A 21337-nucleotide genomic window follows, 5' to 3' on the forward strand; every position below is an offset into this window, starting at 1 on the left:
ATCAAGAGGCTTTTTAGTTCCTCTTCACTTTCTGCCATAAGGGTGGTGTCATCTATCTGAGGTTATTGATATTTCTCCTGGCGATCTTGATTCCAGCTTGTGCTTCTTCCAGCCCAGCGTTTCTCATGATGTACTCTGCATATAAGTTAAATAAGCAGGGTGACAATATACAGCCTTGACGTACTCCTTTTCCTATTTGGAACCAGTCTGTTGTTCCATGTCCAGTTCTAAATGTTGCTTCCTGACCTGCATACAGATTTCTCAAGAGGCAGGTCAGATGGTCTGGTATTCCCATCTCTTTCAGAATTTTCCACAGTTTATTGTGATCCACACAGTCAAAGGCTTTGGCATAGTCAATAAAGCAGAAATAGATGTTCTTCTGGAACTCTCTTGCTTTTTCGATGATCCAGCGGATGTTGGCAATTTGATCTTACCTTCACAATAAACCCTTCACATTCTCCTAAGTATTATTACTCAAAAATCTCTGGACAGAAGGATGTCAGAACATATTACAAGCCATTTTTGCTTCTTGCTCAGTCAATGTTTCTGAATAAATACAGTAAGTGAAAGTTGCTCAGTAGTGTCTAACTCTTTGTGACCCTGTGGACCATACAGTCCATGGGATTATCTAGGCCAGAATACTAGCAGGGGTAGCCTTTCCCTTCTCTAGGGAATATTCCCAATCCAGGGATCGAACACAGGTCTCCCACATTGCAGGCAGATTCTTGACCAGCTGAGCTGGGAGGGGTGGGGGGCGGGGGGGTGGTGTGTGGCGTGGGTGGCGGGGAGATAAAGGAAAAACTTGGAAAAAACAAATGATAATCTCAAAACATTTATCTAGTCTCACTGATATTTAAGAAAACTCATGATTTGAGAATATTAAACTTTGTTCTGCTTATTTGCTGAGTTGTTGTGGTTCATTCTAATGTTTAGTTTCTCAGCACTAGGTTTTTCTAATGTCATAAAGATTTTTGCAAATATTTAAATTTTATGTTTTCTTTTCCTATATTTATACTGCTGGGTTTGCTTCATAAGTTAATACATTGGCCATGATCTCCAGAACTTTAAGAAGTTATAGAATCATAAGGCATACTTCTAATTTTCCTAAATATAAAGGAAATGCTTCCTATAATTCTTTATTAGTCATGATGTTAACTATGGTTATGAAAGGATATTCTTTATTATAAGAGACCAATAGGAAAAAATGGAAAGTTCAGCTATTGACAAAATACACAGGATCTTATGTTTTGGTTTGGTTTGTTTTTTATATGCTAGAGGCAACATTCTAATAAATTGAGAAAGTTGCAGTTTATCTCATGTCTTACATCAAAATACATTTTAGGTAGATCAAAGATTTTTTAAAAATAATTAGATTATAAAAGTGCTTGAATAAAACTATGGAATAATTATTGGGTTGGCCAACAATTTCCATAACATCTTACAAAAAAAAACAAATAAAATTTTTGGCCAACCCAGTGTGTTTTTATTAGAGGCCTAAAAATTATAAATAATCTTCACTATTTTGATTTAAATTATGGAGACAATTTAAAGGCCAAATGTATTTGCATTTGAGATCAGAAAATGAAGATTTGTAAGATCTTGAGCTTTCTGCTTACCTTAATGAAAATACTTTAAAATAGTTTTATAACAAGCAAATACCCTGGTAAATGTCACAAAAGTTTCTTCAGTTCTTATAAAATTCACTACAAAAGATAGGTAATACTTCAAAGATGGCAAATATATTTATTCTTGAACTTGAAAAAAAAATACAATGCAATGAAGTAGGCTTCTGTGGTAGATCCATGTGCTAAATTAATACCAAAACCAGTAAGACATTTGAGTCCAGTTGACTTCTCAGTTATGAAGGCATTTCTTGCCCACGAGATATTTCCATTCTTATTCAGAATCTCACATATATAGAGTTATTCAATTTGTTCTTGATAAGTACAATGGATTATGAATTATTATTGTTACATGGCAGATTCATGCATATATGTTAAATGAATGTACAAAAGAGCCTCCTAAATAAACCAGGTAAACTATCCAGGAAAACTTTTTACCTAATAAGAGCTTAAATAAAGAAACAAATTATGAGATCATAGATTTCTAAACCCATCAACATTCACTCATGGTTTTTAACTTTTAGACAAATACTGGCTTTCCAATAGTCAGGATTTTTTAGCTTATTTGTTCTATCAGGATAAGATAGGACAAGAACAAGGACAGTTTGGTTTGGATTTAATGCAAGACTGATCTCATAGAACTTCTGATCCTTTTACTCAGGATTGAGATCAAAAGATCTTTAAAGAGATATAGATAGTAGCTACACAGAAAAACCAGTTAGTATTCTGACATTCTTCTTTATACTCGAATGTTATGCATCTGAAACAAAGTCAACATTTTAAGTTGTTGAAGTTGAAAGCAAGTATTTGTATTTGTAATGTGTGCGGTAAGATTCTTTAGCATTCACAAGCCCCAAACTCATCCCTTTCTCCTTTTGGAAAGCAATTGCAAATGAATTTCTGATGGAGGAATAAAGAAATCCAAAGGACACAAATCATATCTGTTCAGAGTGGGTGAAATAGAAAATTTTGAGTATTGTAGAAAAGATTTATCAAATGGATTATTTTCTGCCTATCAAATCCTAGAGCTTCCCAGGTGACTCAGTGGTAAAGAATCCACCAACGAATGCAGGAGATGTGGGTTCCATCCCTGGATTTAGGAAGATCCCCTGGAAAACGGAATGGAAATCCACTCCAGTATTCTTGCCTGGAGAATCCCATAGACAGAGGAGCCTGGCAGGCTACAGTCCATCGGGTTGCACAGAGTTGGACATGACTGAGCAACTCAGCACGCACATCATTGTGTGAAGATGTGTAAAATCACTGTGTAATCACTGTGTAAAATCACTGAAGTGAAGACAATGACATATATCAATTACCTTAATTTTAGGAATAAGGCTTAAATGGTCTACTGACAGCAGAAATGTGAGTTTCCTTGGTTATTTTAAGTTTACTGCTATTTTCTCTGCTTCCCTGGTGGCTCAGAGGGTAAAGCATATGCCTGCAATGCGGGAGACCCAGGTTCAATTTCTCTGTCACATGCTTGTGATATTTGTTTAAGGTTATAACAAAAGTTAATAATTGAAATCATGGTCTATTTACAACTGACAAAGCAGCCAAAAGCTCCTGTCAAATCTTTTAATATTAACTTGAACTTCTATTCAAATTAATATAAGTCCTATAAAGTCCTAACAAAAATTAACCTTCTCATCAAGGGCATAAGAAATAATAAATTCTGCTTAATGTGAAGCTTATGAAAAATGTAGAAGACTTACTTTACATGATGTTAACTTAAAATCGGCAAGGGGTTTCTTGAATTATGCATTGCGTCTAGAAGCCTAGTGGAATCAAAAAGTTTTTCCAGTGATAATTATAAATTGATAAACTCTTTGCTGAGATCTTTAAATGGGATTTTTAGCATAATTAAAAATGACAGAATATACATAGTGTTCTACTTTATTGAAATAATGTTGAATTAAGTGACTTTATACAGATTTTGAATAGCCAAAGCATTAATAATATAATGTTTCTTCCACCCTAAATTTTTAAAGAATGCCTCTCTTGGTTGCAAAATTAAAATACCAGAAAATAGTGTGCTCTTTTCTTTTTATTAGTTTTCCTTCTTATTTCAGAGAGTAGTAACATGTTGTGAAGACTCTCATAATTGCTATGATGTAATGAGACTGCTTTCTTTCTGCTAGAATTTTTCCTCATCTAAGCATAAAATGAGTAAAATTACAAAAATGTGTTTAAGCTTTAGTTTGAATGTGAGTCGATGCATGAACTTCATAGGATTCAGAAAAACACAGTCAGGTTCAAGGAAAAAAAAAAAAATTCCAAACTGCTAGCATTCTGGTTTGTTCTACCTGTATAGATATGCATATGATTTTGAAGGAAGGAACTGTCTTTGAGAGCTGTATTGTAATTCTCATCACTGCTCTGAACAAATACCCATGAATATGCTTGCTTATTGAATAAATGTATAGATACACAAACTCAAATGGGGTCAGATTGTTAGCATAAACCTTTCTTTTTACCTATAACAGTAAATATAAGTATTTTCTTAAATATTCTTCTAAAACTCATATTTGAGGGCTGCATTATATTACAATTTTGGGGGATAACTTATAATTTGTCTAATTGGCATATTTTGGGACACTATGGTTGTTCCCACTTTTTCTAAATAGTGTTTTAGGGGCATTATTGTCATTCTCAGTTTTTCATAGTTTATAAAAGAGAAAAAACTGGACAGACGTCAATGTTAAATAAATGCTATAAAAGCATATTTATCCCTTCATCTCTTTAATTCATACTGCATGCATGGAAACGTATTTGTGACTTTTCTCTACAAATAGAAAAATTCAAATCAATTATTACTCCAAGGTTGGAGAAAGAACATAGGAGTATCCAGGGCAAATCAATACTGCCAGTCTGTGCTCTATGGAAGTGCATTATAAATTATAAAGGGTTATTTGAGTGTACACTATTATTTCTTTAAGTCTGTAAATTTCCATTTAAAATAACACCTATTTCCTAAATCACCTGCCAGGCATTTAAAGAATATTAATGACTCCATTTTGGTTTGCCAGAACACTAGTGTTCATTGTTACAGATTGAAATTAATTGTAAAAAAGTTCCAATCAGATGAAGAAGGATCTAAGTAATTATTTTTCCCCTTTCTTAAAACACTGAAATGAACACAGACAATCTAAATTTCTCCAAGAAAGATCTTTCAGATTCCAAAGAGACATTTTCATTTTAGAAGAGGAAAGAAACCCAACAGTAAAGGAACTGTGAAAGTGAATAAAGGTAAGTGTCTCTGGCAAAAATGTAAAGAATCTGCCTGCAATATAGGAGACCTGGGTTTGATCCCAGGGTTGAGAAGATCTTGTGGAGAAGGAAACAGCTCACTTCAATATTCTTGCCTGGAAAATCCCATGGACAGAAGAGCCTGGCTGGCTACTACAGTCCATGGGGTCGCAAAGACTAGGCTATGACTTAGTGGCTAAACCAACAACAATTGTGAAAGTGAAACCAAGGTTCATTAAATCAAAGAAATGTCAAAACTAGGAGGAATTTTAAAGATCATCCTGGTTCACCAGTTTACCATCTGGGCTTCTGAACTATTGAAAGTGAAAGTGAAAAGTGAAAGTGAAGTTGCTCAGTTGTGTCCCACTCTTTGCGACCCCGTGGACCATAACCTACCAGGCTCGTCTGTCCATGGGATTTTCCAGGCAAGAGTACTGAGGTGGGTTGCCATTTCGTTCTGCAGGGGATCTTCCTGACTTAGCAATTGAACCTGGGTCTTCCATATTGCAGGCATAGAGTACTTTAAAGGAACAATGGGTAGAAAATGGGATTTTTAAACCATTTTTAACTTTTCAAAATGCTTAAAGCGTACAATGACTCATGAGAAATCTGCTCTGATTCTTTAACTTTGTTCAGGATTATATGAATTTAGTTAGACAGCACTTAGTTATATTAATCAGACTAAAAACTTTTATTTAGTGTTGTTTTTAATAAAAACAAGAAACAAATTCTTATTTAATAGATGAAATTTCACAGGTAAAATCTTTACAAACTAACCAGTGATGAAAACTTGGAAACAAATGGTCTATGAAGATGACAGTCCAGAGGAGTTAAGTGAATTAGTGTGAAGGCTAGGACTGGATACCCAGTTTGTTGAATCCCAGTAGGTGAGAGGCAGGGTAAACAACTGCATCTTCTAGTATCGCAAACTTCTTAGAGACTGGTGCCCAGAGTTGATCCCATGCCTTAGAGGTGATCCCCAGAGTTGTGTGATGTGGGCTTCTTACTCCTGTGCTTGGGAACCCTGTCCAGTCCTCTATTTCAAATAAAATGTCACTGAAGATTTTATACTAATTTTAAATATTTATAACAACATGAAGTGTTGTCTTCTTTCCCGGCTTCTTTGCTTTTTATGAAGGTCTAAAGCTTTAAACCAAAGAACTGAAGCTCTTCTAAAAGAGGTTTAGCCTTTCACAAGATATTCTTTAGACAGACAGGAATTTCTGGTAAAGAGTCAGTGATTAGGGCACATATGAAGTAGATTTTAACTTTCCAAAAAGACACTGATCTATTTAGAGTGGATCTAGGAAAATCATGTTATGAATGTTTGCGGTGTTGGCTTCCCTTATTTTCCAGGCAAGAATACTGGAGCGGGTTGCCCTTTCCTAGTCCAGGGGATCTTCTCAACCCAGGGACTGAACCCACATCTCTTACATCTCCAGCATTGGCAGGCAGATTCTTTGCCACTATGGCCACCTAGGAAGCCATAGCAGAATGCCATGATCCTGTAGGTGTGGTCTAGTTCTGAAAGATTGGTTTTACCACTATCTTACTATAAGTAAGTATTATGTGAGAAAGACAGAGATACACAGAAGCCAGGTTTTAGCAAATTTTAAATACCTAATATGTGTCCTATCTGTAATAACCAAGTCTTATTTTCTGAGGTAGATAAATTATGATATGTATCACATGCTTTTTTTGTGATCTGAGAGTAGAAACTAATTTTGCAGATTCAATACTGAAAATTCAGTGCTTTCAAAGAGGTGTCAGTTATAGTCTGTACAACCATAAAATAAGCATTTAAAATATCTCACCAAATATACCAGTATAAAAAATGCACTTTGATTTGCATTTAGATTCAGCTAAAACTATAGGGATTCAACACTAGCAGTGTATTATATCATTATTCTTTGTTCAAAGCTCCATTACATGAAAAAGAGACAGGTATGTGGAGTTATGTAAGCCCATGCCAAAATTAGATACTATCCAATATTAAAAAGAAACTTTCTTGATGACTCTCTGAAAAACAAATAATGGCTAGTGAAAGACTTATTAAATGTTACTATTTTTGAATGATACAGGCACTGGGAAATCCATAGCTTTTTTTGTATTTTAATTTTAAGTGTCTAAGATGCAGAAACTGAAGAGACTTTTTCAAACTGACTATACTGCAAAAAATCTTCCATAAAATTCTTATACAATTTTTCCTTTCCATAAAATTCTTATACAATTTTTCCTTTCTTCCTTTCCCACCATTGTTTCAGAGTTGTGTTTTTTTAATCAGAAAACATATTTTTCACCTTTCCCAGTGACTGCACACGGTGCAGTGTTCAGAGTCCTCCTCTTGTCACTTAGTCAAGCTATTCTCTATTTAAAAATAAAAATCAGTCATACAAGCCCAGGTTTAACTTGCATTTCTTTGTTTGTCTGTATTTTTCACAATAAAAATGAGATATTGAGGGATTTTCCTCATGGTCCAATGGCTAAGTCTTTGTGCTTCCATTGCAGGGGCACAGGTTTGATCCCTGGTCAGGGAACTAAGATCCTATATACCTGTGGCACAGTAAAGAAAAGGAAAAAAGGAAAAGTGAGATATTGAGAAAACGGGATTTGAAATAATGAAATTATCCAAGATAATCATCCTAGGAGAGGAGTCTTTGGTCTACTATCGGTCCAGTGATATTCACCTCATTCCCATCTTTGTAATAGCTACACTGGACTGGGCTGGAATGACCCCAAGTGTGTAGTTCTTTCTCTTTGTCACAACTGCAGCAGAGCTTGCTTGGATGTTAAGGATTGTAAGTAGAAGAATAAACACATTTTTTTAAAAAGGGAATAGCAATAAAGCTTAGTTTTTGTCATCAAAGTTTAGCAATCATATCTAATCCTTTATCAAGATTTCCTATGTGCCAGATTCTAAGTGTTTTACCTATTTATTTATTTATCCTTTCATTTAATCCACTGTCCCCTGCCCTCTCCCCACTCCGTGGTTTTCTGAGGTGAGCACTAGCACTATTCTCAGTTTTCGTGAGAGGCTAACCAATTTGTCTGTGGTCAACAACTAGACTGGGGTGCAGATGGGAGCTGAATCTACGCAGTCCTGAGGACAGCCCGAGGATTTGATGCTGCTAAAGCTCCCTCTTGGGTGATTATAATATGAAGTCAAGGCTAAAACCCATGGACTGGTTTAGATTCTGGTTTAAGGTGCTTCAACTCAAATGCTTTCGAGACCAGGCAGATAAAATAAATGAAGCAAAGAGATACAGACCTTGTACTCTAAATAGTTTGTAAAATAATAGTTCTGAATCTTTTACCTGAAAGGGAGATTGCTAAAAATGCAAATTGCTGAGCCTGACCTACAGAAACTTTGTTCATTTTATATCAAAGTTACCCTAGGTTTTATTTTTAAATGCAAATTTCTGGGTGCCAGAAATCAGTTTAAGTGGTAGTATCACCATAAGTGAAAGAAAGTGAAGTTGTTCAGGTGTGTCCAACTCTTTGCAATTCCATGGACTGTAGCCTACCAGGCTCCTCTGCCCACGGTATTTTCCAGGTAAGAATACTGGAGTGGGTTGCCATTTCCTTCTCCAAGTATCACCATAGGTGCTAGTGAATTCTAGTATTCTCAGATTTGAGTTTCAAATATTTTGTTGGTTCTAGGAATATTACTAGGCAACGATTACATGCCAGGAACTTCTAGGCACTAGGTAAACAGCAATGAACAAATCAAACACCTTGCTTCTGAGTCCAGGTTTTGTTGGAAAAGGGAAACAGAGTATGAACTACCAAAAAAGATGTCAGGTGGATAGGTGCAATGGAGAAAAACAAGTCAGGAATGGAGGATGAAGCCTGAGGGGGTAGAGGGGTCTTTACATGATCAGGGAGGACCTTCCTATAAAGTCTCTATGCCACAGAGGATGTGGCAGGATGAACCATGGAAACTGGAAGAGTTCAACAATGTCCAGAATAAAGTAACAACATCGAGTTATAAAGTGCAAACAAGGGAACTAGTGTTTGGAGAAGGTTGAAAGGAAAAATGAAATAGTAAAAGACATCAGAGAGGTAGTAAGGAAATGGATCACACTGGGTGGGGAAGGCCATGGTAAGTTCAGTCTGTGTGACATTAGAAAATGCTGGAAAATGATGGTATCCATCTTACATTTTAATCAATCAGTCAGGTTGCTGAACAGAGACTATTCCATGTGGGGAAACTGAGGAAGCCGGAAGACCAGTTGGAGAATATGGCTGCAGTCAAGGCAGGAGAAGATGGCTGTATGGCCAGTGTGGTAGCAGAGGAAGCACTAAGAAGTGGTCAAATTCTGGACGAATTTTAAAGAGCAATCCATGATGATTTTTCAAATGGACTGGATGTGGGCTGTGAATGAAAGAGGCATCAAGATGACGAGATCGATTGTTTGGGGCAGCTGCTGCCACTGCCGCTGCTGCTTACCTGCTTCGGTCATGTCCGACTCTGTGTGACCCTATGGCCAGCAGTCTACCAGGCTCCTCTGTTCAGGGGATTCTCTAGGCAAGAGTACTAGAGTGGGTTGCCATGCCCTCCTCCAGGGGATCTTCCCAACCCAAGAATCAAACCTGGGTCTCCTGGATTGCAGAGAGATTCTTTACTACTGAGCCACCAGGGAAGCCCGTTTGGGCAGCTGTGCGTGTCAGTCACTCAGTCGTGTTCGAGTCTTTGGAACCCCACAGACTGTGGCCCACCAGGCTTCTCTGTCTATGGGATTCTCCAGGCAAGAGTACTGGAGTGGATTGCCTTCTCCAGAGGAACTTCCCAACCCAGGGATCAAAGGCTGGTCTCCTGCATCGCAGGCAGGTTCTTTACTGTTTGAGCTACAGGGAAGTCCTGTTTGGGCAGCTAATGCTCAGTAAATCTGATAAAGATAAAATACTCTTCCTAGCAAATTCCCAGTTGGGCACCAGTGTGGAGCTTCTTTTACTTATGACTAAAGTAAGTTCCTTCCCTGGAACACTGATGGTGAAATACGGGAGCATATTATCTTGCAAAGAACTGTGATTCATTAAAACCCACATTCTTCTTGACATGAAACACTGAACACATGACATCTCTTTCATTTCATTACCTGCGACTAAAAAAGAAAAAGGTAAAAAGCTAATTTTCTCAGTGATATTTATATCAGAAGGGAATTGACTTTTTCCCCTGTGTTAATTCATTTGCATATAGAAATTCTTCAATATGCATAGATATTTGAAATACTTTAATCATTAATAGTAAAAACAAAAAAGTGCCTCATATAAGAACCAAAAGGTAGATAGCCAGTGGAAAATTCCCTTATTCTATTTCTTTCATTTTCAGAGCTTACCTCCCACCATCCTGGATCAAGTTTTAAAATAAGTACTATTAATCCCCAAATCATTGTTGTTTCATGTGTTTAAAAATCTACGCTGTCTTCAAATTGAGGTTAATAAAAGGTTGTATCTGAAAAAGATGTAATTCTTATGAACTGTATAACCTGTTACATGTTCGTGTATTAGTATTGTTCAACACCTGCAGTAGCCCATAGGTTTGGAATTTTGAATTGTTTTAACACTCTTCTCTTTATTTAGTTCTTATCTTTTTGCTCTATTTCCAAAGGCTGTGTCCCATGTTTCTGTTTTATTGTAAACCACATCCAACTCTTTGGATAAACACAATATGAATTATAAATGAATGTAAATGTGTGAGCTGACTTTTAAATGCCTACTCTGTATTCTTGATCTAACCCCCATTTAAGCTTTGATCATTGTGCAGAAGTATTTGCTAATGATTCCAAAATTTAAGGGCAAGTTTAACATTTAAGAACCATGGGGAGTAAGCACGTAGGACTTCCTAAGCAAAAGCGTTAGTCGCTCAGTCGTGTCCAACTCTTTGCAACCCCATGGACTGTAGCCCACCAGGACTCTCTGTCCATGGCATTTTCCAGGCAAGAATACTGGAGTGGGTAGCCATTCCCTTCTCCAGGGGATCTTCTCAACCCGGGGATTGAACCTGGGTCTCCCACATTGCAGGCTTTAAGTCTGAGCCACAGGAAAGCCCATGGTACTTCCCACCCGACCCCATAAAACCACAACTATGCCTACCTATGACAAGCGGTGTTTTCACCTGACTTCAGCAATTGTGATTTTTAAATGTATTACCTTTCTTATTAACACTTATGGCAACTTGGGACAGAAAATCATTTAAGAGGTAGCTAAACTTGGCAAGGGAAATTCTACAAAGACTTTGCTCTCTAATGGAGGACAAAAATCTGCTGAGGGATAGTTTTATGTAAAGACAAATTGGCTTTATCTGGGAATCCATATTGCACAGCAGGGAAAAATCATTCTGAAGGTACAGGAAAACGAAAAAAGTATATACCAGGGTTTCAGGGTTATATATGAAAAGGTACCTATTTAGAAACTGCAACAATATTTGATGGAATATTTTATTAATAGATGATAAGGCTTTCAGTAAACACATGCTCCACATCTTCAAAGTACTGTAGAATAGATGAAATAAAAGAAAATTTTCACACAAGTTGAAAATGTCTTGCTTTGGCCATCGTGGGTTAAGGTTGTCAAGTAAATTCCAACACAGTGCCCTGCAAAGTGAACTCAAAGCAGAGAATAAACGTGAGCATACACTCCCATGCACACACGAATACCAATGTGACTTTGTGGCCTAGATTCCAAGGGGAAGACAAGACAGACATTCATCAGGATGTTGCTATGGTCTAAAAATAGTAGAGGAGTCTCTGAACTATCCATGTTTCACCAATCGGCATATCCGAGGGAATGCTCCCTTACACATTGATGCATTATCTTTATCATTGTAATTGATGCCTAATGCTTTTCTACCCATCAAAAGCAGTCTTGAATGGAAGGGACATTAATCTCCTTGTAAGACGATCATCACTTTGAAATCCTAAGTGATCTCACATTTCCTAACAGCTTAAATCACAACGCTGAAGGGAACAATAATACAGAGTGCTACTGATTCATTTCCTGACTACCAAAAGATATGATCTCACATACCTGAGCACCCTGGTGAGTTCTGATATTATTTCCAAGTACCAGAGGGTGGAGAAGAAAGATCACTCTGCCTTTCCTAGAGTAGTGGGAGGCTTTGACACTATCGAGAGACCCCGAGGGGCCAACACAGGAAGAAATTTTTTTCATTTCACCTAAAATGATGCTCTAGAACTTGAGTGTGACTCATCATAGCCGTCAAAGAGCCTGAATTTCCTAATGAAAAGCGCTACAGGAGGCATTTTCCTTTTTTCACATTAACGTAATTTTTTTTCAATGAGTTCTTTAAAAAAGCATAGAAGAATATATCAAGGCAGCTATGTCTATGGCAGAGTCTTAACCTGTATTAGGAAATATGGACAGGCTTTCAAAATTCTGATCACTTGAAAACCCCCAGGGGGTAAGAGTGAAATGATGTCCCAGGAGCTCAGATTTATTTAAAGGGAAAATTCTTTTAAAAAAACTTTTAATGAAAGTTTTAAATAAAATTCCAGAATACTGGAGTGGGTAGCCTTTCCCTTCTCCAGGGGATCATCCCAACCCAGGTATCAAACCCAGGTCTCCCACATTGCAGGCAGATTCTTCACCAGCTGAGCCATAAGGGAAGCCCAAAAGGAAAACAATACCAGATAAAACAGTCTAAACAGTAATAATTGCCCACTAAAGCATTACTGAGTGATTACAAACAAGTTTCTCCTTATGTGTGTGTGTTAGTCACTCAGCTGTGTCCAACTCTTTGCAACCCCATGGAATGTAGCTCACCAGGCTCTTCTATCCACGGAATTCTCCAGGCAAGAATACTGGAATGGGTAGCCATTCCCTTCTCCTGGGAATCTTCCTGACTCAGGGATCAAACCCAGGTCTCTTGCATTGCAGGCAGATTCTTTACCATCCTGAGCCAGCAAGGAAGCTCCCTTATATGTGTACTGACAAAAAGTCTACAAAGTGACAGAAGCAAGTTGCAGAAATATATTTGTAACATGATGCTATTTTAAATATGTATATATATATATATACACATAGTTGTTCTCAGGAAAAACAGTCTGGAAAATTATATAACAAATTATTGAAAGTGTTTTCCTCTGGGGTGCTAGTTAAACCAGCAATTAATACAAACTTACATACCTTATGCTGTTTCAAATTTTTACAAGTACATGGTACTTTCATTTTTTAAAAATGCTGGATAAAAGCAAAACTCAATGAAATGCATGGTAGAAATTCAAGACACTGACAATAATCAAAATAATGTAGTAACGTTTTTCCCAGGTACCAGTGAAAGTTTCCAGAAGATATAGAAGAGAGTTGGCTGGATTGAGAGTCACAATTAGTGACAAACGCATGCTTTGACTTTGGAAACAAAACGGCAGTGAGCTGGTAAGCAGGCGGGAGGAAGATTTTGGTCCAGTCCTGTGAGTGCAAGTAGCTTGGATGGTGGTTTAGTTGCTAAGTCCAGTCCGACTCGCTTGCAACCCCCTGGACTGTAGCTCTCAAGGCTCCTCTGTCCATGGGATTTCCCAGGTGAGAGCCATTTCCTTTTCCAGGGGATCTTCCTGACTCAGGGATGGAACATGTGTCTCTTGCATTGCTGGAATTCTTTATTCCTGAGACACCAGGGTAGCCTCAAGCTTGGGTACAGGATTCAAAAATCCAGCAGCCAGTACTGTGTGGCAACTGCTTTCCCAGGTAGTCAGACACGTATTCAGCTCCTTCCAGACTATCAACACCAACATTTCTCTATTTATTTAGAAACAATACCTAATGTGCAACAACGTGACCAAGGAAAAAAGAAGTGGGGAATGATGCACTCCTTGGCAGGTATAATTCCTTCAAATAAGGCAGTATGAGGGTGGCCACAGAAACAGCCTGTGAGCAGGTACTTTTTATCGTCACATCTAGATAAAGAAGGATCAACTGCCTCAGATTTTCTAAGACATGCACTCTCGTCCTCATACACAACAGGGCAGGGGCCTCAAGAGTTGATCCAGCAGTGTCTGAAACAATGGAAGTTACGGAGACTAGAAACTGAGGAAGAGGCTGAACACAAACTGCGTTCTTAAGTTTATGTAATTTAAGGTCTGGTGGGAAGTTCCTACCACGATTCACAGGGACCACAAAAGGGACAGGGTTTCAACCTGGGCACAATGAACTAGTTGTTGCTCCAGAAATGGAACTCCTCTAAAACTTAGGGCTCCCAATGAGGGTAAGGTACATATATCACTGGATAAACACTAGTGCCTGACAAACTCTTTTTGTTCAAAACTGACAATTTAGAAAACAAATGATGACAGTCTTGGGGTTTATCAAAACGGACAAAGATAAAGCATGAAAACGCATAGCAAGAGTTACTTTATTAACAAGACAGCCCAGGCTGACACGTGTGGTACCCACTGCATCTCTGACCCTGACTCCCCTAGACTGGGTGCTTCCCGAAGGAAGAGAAAATGCCTCTCTCGTTCTTGTCTCCCTGGCGTACCACCAACACGGAAACATACCGACTCAATTGTATGATTCTTAACACTTTCTTCCTCCAATGTTTGATTGATTCAAACTCTTGATTCAATGTTTTGAATCCAAAACAGCAGCATCAGTCTCCTTCACTGTCTCGAACATGCTGACAATTTGGTGATGGGGAGATGGGCATTTAGCCAGGGAGATGTGTTAATATATTCAGGAACTCTAATTTAGAGTTATTGTGAACAGAGGAAATCAGATATCCAATCCCTTTTTGTCAATAACGTGTGAAAAACCTTTTAATTAGTGTAAGAGAACACATCACGGACTCCTCTTTTAACCTATCTCCAATGTTACTTCAGATATTTAAGAGAACTCACTTGCAGAAAAATCCCATGCTAACTTTTGCTCCAGAATCCTGGAGTGGTTATTAGCAGTGTAGCCTCTGAGCAGAGACGGTGTGAATTCAAGTGCTGACTGACACTTAATAATTGTATGCATTTAGGCAAGTCAGCTTGTCAAGTCTCAGTTTTCTTATCAGGAAAATGGGTTACCTGAAACTAAAATACATATTAGTTACTCAGTCTGTCTGACTCTTTGTGACTTCATGACTGTAGCACAACAGGCTCCTCTGTCCATGGAATTCTCCAGGCAAGAATACTGAAGTGGGTAGCCATTCCCTTCTCTGGGAGATCTTCCTGACCCAGGGATCAAACCTGGATTTTCTGCATTGCAGGCAGATTCTTTACCATCTGAGCCACCAGAGAAGTTCAAAATACAAGTTAAGTACTTACTTAGTATGGTACTTGGTGCATGGACAGTCCTAAATATCTGTTATATTGATACATCTGCTTTGACTCTTCACTTCCAATCATGCCTCAGCTCAACATAGGGCAAATAAATAAAAACAGTTGAAATTATATATTTATTTATTCTTTATTAATACTGAACTAGGCAGATCTGTATCTCTCAGTTGTTAGCAAATAACATACAAAAATTTGTACATATATACAAATATATACAAGTATTTGTATAAAACTGAATACTCATGATTTTAAATTTGACAAATATCATCAGGTAAAAAGCAGACTATCATACTGAGTTAATTTTTCTCTCAATGTTCAACCTGAAATAGAAGTATATTTTACATAAGATCCTAACAAAAAGGTTAATACAAGTAAGCCACGAACACTGCAAATTTAACCGCTTGATTAGATTGAGAAGGAATGGAATAACTTCTAGTATCATGTAGAGAAACAAGCAATCAAAGCACATGATTCTGAAAAAATGGAGTTATCCTCAATGGGTCATAATCAGCACCTGAGGAAAGCAATTCCACTACTTTCACTTAAAGCGAATCACTCTTTCAAGCACACTGTAGCTCACGCAGAAAAGCACTTCTTCCAGGAGTACTTGTTTAAGCAGATCCCTTTGTACAAAAATGAAACAAATCAAATCCTTGCATTCAGTAAAAGTTGAAGGTTTAAGGTGAGGACATTTCCTAAGCCCATAGGCTTGCTAAAATCATCCACATGGCTGATGTAATGCTGATGCTTTTTCTTCAGAAAAAGCAGTTCAACTGGGATGGTAGATGGCAGAGAAATCAGTGGGTGACACATGGAAATACCAACAGGCGGAGCATTTTTAGGGTGCCTGTGCTCAGCAGCTCAGTCAGTTCCAACTCTTTGTGACCCCATGGACTGCAGTCCCCCAAGCTCCTTTGTCTACAAAATTTTGCAGGCAAGAATACTGGAGTGGGTTGCCATTTCCTACTCCAACTGTTAGGTCAGGGTAGCAAAATAGCTTCTCTGAAAGGAGAAGAGTCAAGAGTAAGTGAAAACACAGTCCTTATTTATTTGATGTCTCTCTTTTATACCCCTCACAGCTATCATATTGGAGATTCTGAGCAACAGGAACATTTTGAACTTACAAGAGGGCATTAAGATAACACAATGCCTATTGGTCAAAAAAAGCAAACAAACAAACAAAAAAAACTGGCTAAAATGGAAAATAAACCACAGAATTAGATGTTTCATGTGTTTTATAGCAATCTCATAGAAAATGGTAATGTTTTCTAAAATTACAATATTTCATATGCTCTAAGCTGAATGTCAAAATTAGATAACATCATCTGCAATTGTAGTATCAAAAATCTGATAGCATATCTGCTGCTCCTTTCCACTTGTGACATTATATGACCTGATGAAGAATTCCAGCCATGGATATGCATCTACAAATCAAAAAAAGAAGTGATATTGAATCATTCAAACTAAACAAATAACTCTGAAAGATGTACCTACGCATAACACTTAACTAGTAAAATTAACATATTTAATTTAGCTTGAGAAGTAAATAAATGCACTCACCAAATTTAACATCATCTGTTCTTTCAAATACACGGTGGCTTCATGTTACTGTTTTGCAGCAATTCTGACTAATTTGAATTTTTCCCAAATAACAAGAAAAAGTAACAATGTAGGGTTTTCAAAATATTTGATATCACAGGTAGGAATCTAAATCATTCCCAACTTTTTTAAATTTTATTTTTTGGCTGTGTTGGGTCTTTGCTGCTACTTGGGCTTTCTTCTCTAGTTAGAGTGGGAGCTACTCTTCTTTGCAGTGCATGGGCTTCTCATTATGGTGGCTTCTCTTGTTGCAGAGCACAGGCTCTAGAGCACGCGGGCTTCAGCAGTTGAGCCACAGAAGCCTCTACAGCGCAGGCTCAGTGGTTACAAGCACACAGGCTTAGCTGCCTCGCGGCATGCGGGATCTTCCTGAGCCGGGGACTGAACACGTGTCTCCTGCATTGGAAGGCAGATTCTCAGCCACTGGACCACCAGGGAAGTCCCTGGTGGGGACTTTTCTTTTTTCTTTTTTTTTTTCTGCTGAGTGCTTACTGATCTCCTCTGTTTTGTTTTTCTTGGTTGACTGTGAAGAAAACCAGCTCCCCTTTACATCTGTCTAGCTGAAAGCCCTGTCAGGTACCAGGTACTCTATCCAGGCAATACGGCAGCCACAGGTGCCATTTCCAAGCTTTGGTCATGACCACAGTGAATCTATATATAGCTTCTAGAATAGCCTGGTAACATTTCTTCAAGTTTGAATTGGAAAGACACTTAGTATTATCCTAACTATTGGCAAGGGTCAAGCAAGACAGGCTTCTCCCACGCTGTCTGTAGAACCATGAATAGGGAAAATGCTCTTGAAAAGCCATCTGGCGGTATGTATCAAAAGCCTATCACATCTATGGTTTTTGACATGAGTGTTTTATTTTCAAATATCTATCCAAAAGAATCCAAACAGCCAATAAATATGAAAACTGACATCAAATAAAAGTATGTAAGTTAGACTTAGTTATGGATGTACAAAAACTCTCTCTTTGGAATTGTTATAAAATGCAAAGACTGACCAGGGGAAAATAAAACCTGATTTAAGACAAACTATAAAAGTTAAACTGACAACAGCTAAATTTGCTGCTGGTAGAATCTGTTACTGATGAAAAATTGTTAGAAGAAGTCAAATTGCTTTAAAATGATTTAGATCTGCACATTTAAGGCAAAGAGAAATAACAGCCACAAAAGGAAGTAGGTGTAATCAATGGAATCTGACTTGAAGACTGGCTGGTGAATCAAATATTACACAGAAAACAACAAAAGCTAGCAAAATATTTACTAAAATAAAAACTTATAAAATCTGAAATTAGTTAATATTGAATAAACAATTCATCAGTGAACTGGGTAAGTGAGTTTTTTATAGGAAATGTTTGTCAAAATTTCGTCCCTGTTGGCTTAATTTCAACTGTTTGCATGCACAAGCAGCTTATCAAATGTGTTTGCGATCGAAACTGCCTCCCCCTGATACATTTCAAAATATATAAAAAATCTTTTTTTCATTTCAGGAATTACGATTCATACCTGTCTTATCCTTGCCACAGCCTTCATCAGTAGGTAGGTCATACAGTCTCATCAATCACTACTTTATAAATTTATTTGGATTCAGATTTCAAAACTTTTTAACCTCTAAAAGTCCAGAGATTAGCCATAAGCTAAGTATTATTTCAAGAAAAAGAATGAACGGCATTAACAAATATTACTGCCTACCAATTTTTGCTCCTGGAGGACAAAACATATCCATGATCATTTCCATACTGTGCTGAAGATTATCATTGTTTAAGACTTCTGATGCTGGAATCTGGAAGAAATTTTCCTTAAGAAAAACATGAAGAAACAAGGAAATGATCAGAAATTATAATCAATGTGAAAGTATTTGAATATTATCTAATTAAAATCATCTATACTATTTTACTCTATTTATATTGGAGAATTTGTAAACTGGAGTGCTAAACTCTAAAATCTAATTCATTACTTTAATCTAAAGACAGCTTTGAGATACATATAAAATCAAGTTAAATTGTTTTGACAAATGATAAAAGTAATGAGCAGAACACAGTGAAGTTTTCTATTCTCTTGACAGCACATAGACTAAGCACCTACAATGTCTAAGTGTCAAGTTTAAAAGAGTATAATATATACTATATATTTATTTAACTTTTTTCTCCTCTACTATTTGTAAGATCCAGGAGGGAAAGGAGTTTGCTTGCTTCACTCATTGCCACATTCCTATCACAAAGAATAGCACTTGGCATAGCACAGGTGCTCATTAAATATTTAACAAATGGATAAACTGCTTAGGCAGAAGAAAAGCTGTCCTCCTCTTTATCCCAGATTTTTCTCAATGTGTGTTGTAAAAAATTTAACCTCATTGGCCTTTGCTCTCAGTTTCTGAGAGGTAATCTCTAAAACCTTGGGACATCATGCCTCACAGGCGTGTCTGCATTTGCCTGGGGAACTTGGGTCACTCTAACATTGTGATTTAGGGTAGAAAGTTTGGAGCATGTGGTTTTAACTTGACCATTGGAGGGGCTGAAGACTGAGATAAGTCACATGGGCAGCCAATGACTACCTGATGAAGCGCCAATAAAAACTGGATACTACGGCTCCTTTGGGCTTCCCTGGTTGGCAACACCTCATGTGTACTGCTACATGTCATTACCAGGAAAGTAACACTGTCCACGACTCCACAGGAAGAGAACAAATGGGAGCTCCACATTTGAAACTTTCCTGGATTCATTTATGCACCTCTTCCCTTGATGATTTTAACCTATACCCTTTAGCCATAATAAATTGTTAACAGTGAGCATAATGGCACACAGTAAGTTCTGTGAATCTTTCTAGTAAAAGAGTGGTCATGGAGACCTTTGTACTTTTGATTGATGTCAGAGGTAAAGGTCTTGGTCTCGGGAACCCCTCAACTTCAAATTGTTAGAAATAAAGGTGGTCTTGTGGATAGCTACCAAGCTTCACATAATACAAAGGATCTCCCCATAAAAGTAATTTCATTCTTTCTAATATGAAATGTTGGAGACTTAAAAAGCCCAGTGAAATGCTAATAGATATTGCCTGAGGGTATGGCCACACCTCTGCCTTTCTTGGAGTAGAACTTCAGCATGGTATGGAGGAGTCTTTCCTTAAATTCTTATTTTTCAATTTCTCACTATTCATATATTAAGATTATAGTGTCAAATCAAGAGAGTAAATACATACATAATTTAAGATTTATGTGCTTGTGTTTTATTTATTCTTCTGAGTTGCCTTAAATGTTCTCAGTAATAAGGTAGGCATGAATAAATATATTAAAATTCAAAAAAGTACTATTTTAGAAATATCTTCACTACCTCTGTTACTTACAGAATCCATGAGGTAAGCTTCCAATACTCCCGTTCCATCATCAAGAGTAAATGTCATCACAAACACTTGTTGGAGGGGAACAATGCCCAGTGCTAATGAAGGAAAAAAGTTGAAACCATATGAATCTATGTCTTTTTTCTTTGACCACACTGTGCTCCCTCCAGTAAAAGCATGGAGTCTCACAACCACTGGACCACCAAGAAGTCCCACTACGCCTTTTAATAAAAGTAAAGAAAAAAGTTGTTTTGGGATATTATGTTCCTGTTAATCTTGTTTACTAAAATAAATCAAGAGACTAAAAAAAAAACACCAAAAGGTACTCCTTTTTGTTCCTGAATACTAATATGTTAAGCTCATTTCAGAAGGGTAATTTTGGAATATTACACTATACCTGTATAGAGACAATGACTCAAGAGCAATGGTATCTTTTTTTGTTAATTTTATTTTCAAAAATTTATGTTTTGGCTGCACTGGGTCTTCCTTGCTGCATGAGAGGTTTCCCAGTTGTGAGTGGCAAGCAGGGGATACTCTCCATTGCACTGCAGGGGCTTCTCACTGTGGTGGCTTCTCTTGTTGCGGAGCACAGGCTCTAGAGTATGGGCTCAGTAACTGGGGTGCAAGGGCTTAGCTGCTCTGCAGCATGTGGGATCTTCCCAGACGAGGGATGGAACCCATGTCCTTGTATTGGCAGGTGGACTCTTAACCACTGGACCATCAGAGAAGTCCCAGTATATTTTTAAAAAACTAAATATTGATATAGCATTATCTTTAAAATGAGTCGATGTTCATAGAAAATATAAAAATGAATTCAAGAAAGGCAATTCAATGAATGCTACCTTATGAAAGAGAAAATTTAAATGCCAGAATGTTCTTACAAAAAACAGCATACAGTTCAATGGTTAGGATTTGTAACCTGTCTCTATCCTTTGGATTTTAAGCACAGAGATCACTTATTTTTTAAAGGATAGCATCTGGTTGAATGATGCCAGAATCTGAGATTTCATAATTTGGTTAAGATGAGGAAAAAGGAAGAAATTAAAGTGATACTAAATCATATGAAAATGTATAGGTTAAAATGAATATCTTACTTTGTGTCTATAAATGAAAGACATTCAAAATGCTTATATAATGGAATATTGTCTTCCATCTGTGGGATTCATATTCAAATATGACTAATAAAGGGGGCAAGTAAGAAAAATAAATTAGAGACATGAGAGAAATTGTTAATATAGAGGAACTGATTTT

The 21337-nt window shown here is 37.3% G+C and overlaps 2 protein-coding genes across 12 annotated transcripts in view; one reads left to right on the forward strand and one right to left on the reverse strand.

The window, feature by feature from the left end:
- Positions 1–13294, forward strand: part of LOC133246373 (uncharacterized) — a 52004-nt gene extending 38710 nt beyond the window's left edge. Inside the window, exon 2 of the mRNA XM_061414599.1 lies at positions 13161–13294. Coding sequence (XP_061270583.1) covers positions 13161–13170 — 10 coding nt within the window. The 3' untranslated portion in view covers positions 13171–13294. The remainder of the gene's footprint in view (positions 1–13160) is intronic.
- Positions 13295–15256: 1962 nt separating this feature from the next.
- Positions 15257–21337, reverse strand: part of POT1 (protection of telomeres 1) — a 98026-nt gene continuing 91945 nt past the window's right edge. For all 11 annotated transcript variants that reach the window (XM_061414590.1, XM_061414592.1, XM_061414587.1 and 8 more), the window contains 3 exons: positions 20093–20184; positions 18446–18551; positions 15257–16575 (listed from right to left, as the gene is read on the reverse strand). In XM_061414590.1, the coding sequence (XP_061270574.1) occupies positions 16463–16575; positions 18446–18551; positions 20093–20184 (311 nt within the window). In that variant the 3' untranslated portion in view covers positions 15257–16462. The remainder of the gene's footprint in view (positions 16576–18445; positions 18552–20092; positions 20185–21337) is intronic.

This window comes from Bos javanicus, chromosome 4, assembly GCF_032452875.1.
Source record: "Bos javanicus breed banteng chromosome 4, ARS-OSU_banteng_1.0, whole genome shotgun sequence".
In the NCBI taxonomy this organism is placed as follows: Eukaryota; Metazoa; Chordata; class Mammalia; order Artiodactyla; family Bovidae; genus Bos; species Bos javanicus.